The 6,659-nt window shown below is 37.3% G+C and overlaps 1 protein-coding gene across 1 annotated transcript; it reads right to left on the minus strand.

Annotated features, from left to right (window-relative positions):
* Positions 1-2,663: 2,663 nt before the first annotated feature.
* On the minus strand, positions 2,664-6,659 carry LOC113323522 (cytochrome P450 90A1-like). Its single transcript, XM_026571837.1, has 7 exons — positions 6,089-6,659; positions 5,061-5,210; positions 4,658-4,921; positions 3,574-3,660; positions 3,391-3,469; positions 3,063-3,312; positions 2,664-2,969 (listed from the first exon to the last, which is right to left on the minus strand). Exons 1-7 carry the CDS (start codon positions 6,638-6,640, stop codon positions 2,867-2,869), a joined length of 1,485 nt encoding a protein of 494 aa, XP_026427622.1. The 5' UTR covers positions 6,641-6,659; the 3' UTR covers positions 2,664-2,866.

Genomic DNA, 6,659 nt, shown 5'->3' on the forward strand with positions numbered 1-6,659 from the left:
ATCTTCAGATGGAAAGCACATAGTCTTCCTTACTTTATCACAAGAAATTGTAGCACGAAAAAGTTCACCATATTTGTTCTTGTTTCTGGAAAACAAATATGTCTGCTTCCTCTATGAAAAATCCAGTACCAGCTGCCATAATAAGATTTTTTTGTTTCCTTTTTTAAGATGTTTTTCATCCATATTACACCTTCTGGACTGATTAAAACCTGGATGATCTTCCTCGTATTTCTTGTTTGTTCATCAAACAAGATTCCATTATGCTTCCTTGAAAGCAGAAAAGATTTGTAACCACAATCAATAATAAGATCTTGATTTTGCGAACTCATTTCCTTAATATTCTTTTGATTTGATACCGTCGTCCATCCTTATGAATCCTCTAAACTCTGTGTATAACCGTTTTGTCGATGTTGTTCATCCACCACTGCTACCCAAGTCTTCGCTCCCTGCAAGCCCAGCTGTCCATGTCGATCTGAATCCAATAGCCCTGCTCTGCTTCGTTGAGAAAATGATTTTCTCACCATTCTTGCCGCGGAAAAGTCGGACACTCTCTCTCCGGAAAACTACTTTAAATTAAATAGAAAGTTTTGGTTGTAACTATTCCTTCTAGCTGATTCAATTTATTTAGGTTTCACGGACTTATCTATTTTTGTTTGTCATAATTCTCATTCTCTGAATTATTTACATAGCTTGAATGATACAACTACTCTAGCTACCTAGTTTCCGTGGTCTTACTAGATATCTCTTATTTGGTAAAAGTTGTAAAAGAAGAATTTATACTTCAAACTTTCCAACCGGGTTTGGGTGCTACGGGTGTGATACACCCGTTCGGGGTGTTGACGGGTGGTGGTTAGGGACTGTTTGGTGCTCAGCTGGTCGAGATTACAGTGATCGTAGCTTGGGTAAGTGTAACCATGGGACCTCTATTCTATCCACTGCATAAGCTTTCGCTCTTATGGATACCGGTCGAGGAAGAAATGGTCGGACTTGATAAATCTAGTCATGGAGGGTACACCTATATCGCACATCCTGAGGAAAATCAACCTCGAACTTACGCAGGATATGCTCGGCTACAAGAGAAACCATGACCGTGCTATACTGCGCCCACAGGAAGTATGTGGATTGTGGACTATACAATTGTTTTCAGTTTAAAATATTAAAATGGTTGGTCCACAAAATTTGAACCAATTTCCCTGTAGATATATGCATTTATTTTATTTCGGTGTACATTTGCCTATCCATGTTGTTAATAGCCTGTTTAAATGTTTAAATACTAGGTGCAGTGTACATTCGCCTATCCATGTTGTTAATAGCCTATTTGAATACTAAAAGCAGAGCTTCTGCATCTCTAGAAGTTAGAAACATAAGTCTATAGGCTGTTTGGATGGCATATCAGAAGTAATTTTTTAACTTTTAAAAATTGAAAAAGTCAGAAGTTAGTTTGACCGTCAAATTTCAAAACGTTTTCTAGAAATCGAAAAGTTAACTTTTTATGAAACAAAATAGTTTTATTTCCGACTTCGACTTTTAAAGAAGCAGAAGCCAAAAGAAAATTTGTATCTAAACGTATTGTAAAGCAAAGTGTTTGTTGTTTCATAAAAAGCGTTTTTTTTTAATAGTCATTCTGGAATTGTATAGCCAAATTAACTTATACTAGCTTTTTAGCTTTTTTTGAGTCAAAAAATAACTTCTAAAATAATATTCAAACATGTTGTAAGTGTAAGTATCTGATTTGTAAATCTCTATTGTTTTCAGCAATTGGATTGACTATATAGTCCTGTCTGCAGTTTCATTTTTACAACACAATAAAAACAATCTTGGTGTGAGTCGAAGTTTTTGACTATCAAAAACTTATCTCAAAAGAGGAAAAGGATAAGCATACGGGAACAAGAAGAGTTTTACAAGGGGACAAGTGAAAGTCACTTTGAAAAGTGACGTTTGCAAGAGACATATATAGATGGCAAACAATTAAACAAACACTTGAACAAACATAATGAAAGACTATTGAAACTTGAAATCATGTAGAAATGTCCGCAACTTTATAAAACCATGATTGATTAACAGACCATGCAACCTAACAATACCCAATGAAATAAGACTACAACGGAAATGTGAAATGCTTTCTGAAAATGCACCGCACGTCTTCACAAAGGAAAGGGTCAAAGGGCATTCCAATTCACTTCTCACTTTTGGCTGCAATCATAACAATACACAAGTGGCTCACGCATAATAAGTAAATTCGGGCATTTACTTATAGTATGTTTCGATATTAAAAGCAAAAGTGTTCTTGTTCTATCAGAAACATAAGTCAAAATTGGAAACAGATATAGAAGTTAGAAGCAAAAAGATTTGCTTTATAGCGCGTTTGAATGCACACTTAGAAGTTATTTTCTGATTTCTGGAAGTCAAAATGTCAGAAATCAATTTGACAATAATTTTTCAGAACGACTTCTGAAAGCAGAAAAGTCAATTTTTTGTGAAGCAAAATAGTTTTGCTTCTGACTTCTGTTTCTGGAAAAACAAAAGTCAGAAGCTAATTTGTATCCAAACGCACTATTACCTTTTTTCTTGTAGAAATCATTCTGCAATTACGTACCCAAATTAATTTCTGATTTTTTGATTTCTAGAGGTCAAAATACAACTTGGATCATATCCAACGGCCTGTTACTCCATTGAATCCGCCTTGAGTAAATGAAAATACTGACATGGAGTAATTTCTTGTTCTTTTTTTTTTATTGAATTGAAACTTATATAGCTAATACAAAATTACAACATCTTCACCCTCCCAAAATTTCTACCACTTGTAATTTCCTATAAAATTTCTGTTGGGTATAGGGATCACTAGATAAGAACACATTTTTTTTTGTCATTCAATTTGACATTTTCTCTTTTGGATGTTTATAGGATACCGTTTGACAGTTCTTGTGGTGGGGAAAAATATGAGCTTGTCTTCTTCGGCCGGAGCCCAGCTGCACGTACGCATGACCAATAGTTGTTAAAATGGTTAATCAAGGGTTTCGCTGAGGTCATAGGCCCCCAAAGAAAAGAAAGAAAAATTGTACCTGAAATGAGTAACGAAATGGTGGATGAAAACACAGATTTCAACTCTGGAAAGCTCGTATCCTGGACATAGCCGCGGACCTCCTCCAAATGGCGTGAATGAATTACCGTTCCCAATACTTGACATTGATGCCAAATCGTTCTGCTGCCATCTCCAAGGATCGAACGAACGAGATTCTTTATAGTTGTCTTGGTGCAGATGCACAGCCCTGAACGAAACAAAAACTGTCCAGCCCTTCGGAACCGTAAAACCTACGTACATCGATTTCGTTTAATCCTGGGTTAGATTGTCGTACAAAAATGATTAGACAGAGTGGTTGAAAGTTGCACCTTTAATAGTGACATCGGCCGTTGTTTTCCTAAACACGCCGCTTATAATGTTAGCAACCCGCAGCGTCTCATTTATCACCTGATTAATTAGCAGGAAAGACAATCACATTAGCTTATTCTTGCATTAGCATAACTTGGGCGTTTTCGCGCAAATATCCACTAGCTTATAGTTAAGGTGCCTACACATTGGGTAAAAGGAAGAGATTTGTAGTCGCTCCATTGCAGGGATCCTGAGTAACCCTTTTCTGCTGCAATCTTCTCGTGCTCTTCCTGATAAAAGCAAGCATAATAACAAATTTACTCAGTTAAAATCATTGGATAATGATACCATTAACTTGAGTTCGAAACTCGTCAGCACGGTAGTAACAGTGCTTTTGTAATAAAGGGGTAAAATGGTCATGTAAAAAAGAAAAGAAGCAACTGTTTTGGTATATTTTTATTTCTCTAATCAAAAGTTTTCAGGACCATTGTACGGTACCAGTCGTTGGAACCCTGTATGTCTCTGTCTGGACTGGCGAAGCCATGATGAAAGGGTATTATTGTATTCTATTCTTTTTTGATGGAAAATTTATTCATGAAACTGGGAATGATGAAAGCTTTCTTTGTCGTGGTAGTGTCGTATACCATACGACTCCATTCCCATTGCTGGTGTTGCCTTCTCGCATCAATGACTCCATAGACACAATTATTTTCGTCGGTTTCTTGATTGTGTTGTTCCTCTTTTTTGTTATTCTTAGGTCCCATGTAATGCAGACACTACCCTGTGCATGAGCGGTAGGCCTTATTTTATGTTCTTACCAGGGTGTTGGGCACGCATAATAATACTCAACACTCAACCGTTCGATCCCGTGAAATTTGGTAATCCTGACAACATTCTAAAGTAATTTTTGGTAATCCTGATAGCATTCTAAAGTAATTTCTCCTATACTAAATGTATCTAAATGCTAAACCGATTTCTAAATATGGTACCAAAGAAAAGGTAACCTTTTATACTGTTTCGATGATCTGAGAAGTTATTTGATTTTTAGAAGTCGAAAAACTAGAAGTTAGTTTGGTGACAAAATTTCAAAATGACTTTTAGAAACAAAAATGTTAACTTTCTACGAAACAGAATATTTTTGCTTCTGACTTTTGTCGTTGTCTTCTACTTCTGGAATTTCTATTTTTGGTATCCAAACACCCTCGTAATTTTCAGTCATTCATTTAGGTGCACGTGGAACAACAAAAATCGAAAAGACCAGCCACCAAAGTGAAGGGAGAGGAATACCTTGAGTTGAGCCAGAGCAAGAGGAGTCTCGGTGAGAAACTTGACAACAAGAGTCATAATGGTGGAAGTAGTTTCATAACCAGCTACTAACAAAGCAAGCATGAAATCCACAATCTCTTCGTCACTTAACCCACATTCTTCCTCTATCAAAGCTTCTAGCATGTCTTTATTCTTCTTACCACCACCACCATTACTACTAGCAAAATTTTCTTTCCTTCTCTCCCTGACCACCGATAGAAGTGACTCAGCTACTTTCCTTCTAGCCTGCATTATTCATTTGAGTTAGTTTCTTGACACTGGTAAAGTTAGTAGGTGATGGCACCAGTGATCCGAGTTCAACACTCGGCATCACCAAATATTAATTTAAAAAAAAAATCAAAAGAATTAAGTAGTAAATAATTACTTTGATGGCTCTACCATAAGTGGCGAAGAAAAAGGGAATAGGAACAGAAAAGAACCCCTCGATGAGAAGTACATATTCTTTCCTCAAGTTTTCTAAGTATTCCCCTGGATCAATACTCATCAGCTGCTTCACTGTCAGTTCAAATGTTATCTGCAACCAAAAAGAAAAAAAAAACAATTACATACATGAACCGGGATTAAGAATAACATATGGTGGTACTTGGGGTAAAAAAAAGAAACACCAGGACCCCTCCTTTGGACCACCCCAGTACCATGGCATGTACATGTTCTGCGCCACCATGGGGGTCCATGCGCCAATTGCCATGGCAGGGGCCTGCTGGTTATGAAACGTCGATCCCTCCTAAGGTAAATATATTCGCCTGGAGTTTGGTTCATGGGAAATTAAACACGAAGGATATGCTCTTACGCAAAGGAATGGCAGTAGATAACTTCTGTGCGCTTTGTGGTTGCAATGATGAGACACAAGATCACCTTTTTCTTCATTGCAGGGTTGCCTTCAGGGTGTGGTCACTACTACTCCCAAGTTCGTGTTGCACTTGGGTCACGCCAAGGAATATTAAGTCGCTGGCTAATTGTTGGTATCACCCGAATTTCACCTCCAATGGAAATTACATCTGGAGCTTAATCCCAGCAGTTATATTCTGGTGTTTATGGACTGAACGAAACAACCGCATATTCAATGTCAATCACGTCTACAAGACAGATGATGACCTAGGTACTGAGGCTAAAACCTTAATTCTCCTTTGGTCTTCTGCAGCAGGGAAAAGAGTTCATGTGAACTTCTCAAGTTCAGTGACGACGGATTGGGAAAATTTATTCTTATAACTTGTCTTGTTTTTTTTGTGTTTCGCCTAGTCTGTTACTCCTTTTCTTTTAGTCTATTTGGGTAGACTTTTGTACATTCTTCATTTCTAATATATTTTCTCTTTTCCGATCAAAAAAAAAAATATTTTCCACTCATCATAAAAATGAAAGATTTAAAAATGAACCATGTTGATAGTTGGTTACCTTCTTAGCTTCATCTTGTAGTAAAACATGATCATTCCAAGAGTTCAAATTGAGTTTAACGAGTCGGTTAACATCAACAAGCAAATGATCGCGAATGATACTCGAGTTTGCGAAACTCGTAGTAAGCGAATGCAATTTCTTGTGAAGATTTCCTTTTATGATCAACAACGAATGTTTTCCTAACAATTTCGTGATAGAAGAAGGATAGCTGCTTTCAAACAATCTCCCTTCGTTTTGAAGTATATACCGATTCACGTCAGGATCGGTTGAGAAAACCGTCGGTTTACCGAACAAATGCGTCGTGAACACGTTACCGTATCGCTTGACACGTTCGTCGATGAACGGTTCGGGGTTTTCAGTCTTGTAAGCTGATATAATCTGTAGGCTCTCTCCTATGAACGGTAAGCCTAGTGTTCCTGGTGGGAGTTGAAGTTTTCTTGATGAGTTGAATGGAAACGAAGAACGGAAGATGAAGAGGAAGATGATGGTAATGAGAGTAATTAGACTGGAAGGAGTTAGCAGTGAAGATGGAATGGAAGTATAATACTCCATTTTAGAAAGACAGTGTGAG

Source organism: Papaver somniferum, chromosome 11 (genome assembly GCF_003573695.1).
Source record: "Papaver somniferum cultivar HN1 chromosome 11, ASM357369v1, whole genome shotgun sequence".
In the NCBI taxonomy this organism is placed as follows: domain Eukaryota; kingdom Viridiplantae; phylum Streptophyta; class Magnoliopsida; order Ranunculales; family Papaveraceae; genus Papaver; species Papaver somniferum.

Bases quoted from the DNA above. Each gene is read 5' to 3' on its own strand.
- LOC113323522 (XM_026571837.1), bottom strand. From the start codon at position 6,640: ATGGAGTATTATACTTCCATTCCATCTTCACTGCTAACTCCTTCCAGT. The intron at 3,470-3,573 runs GTAGGCACCTTA...CTAATTAATCAG, and splicing joins CTCTTCCTTTTACCCAATGT to GTGATAAATGAGACGCTGCG. The intron at 2,970-3,062 runs GTACAATTTTTC...GCGTACGTGCAG, and splicing joins CATTTCGTTACTCATTTCAG to CTGGGCTCCGGCCGAAGAAG.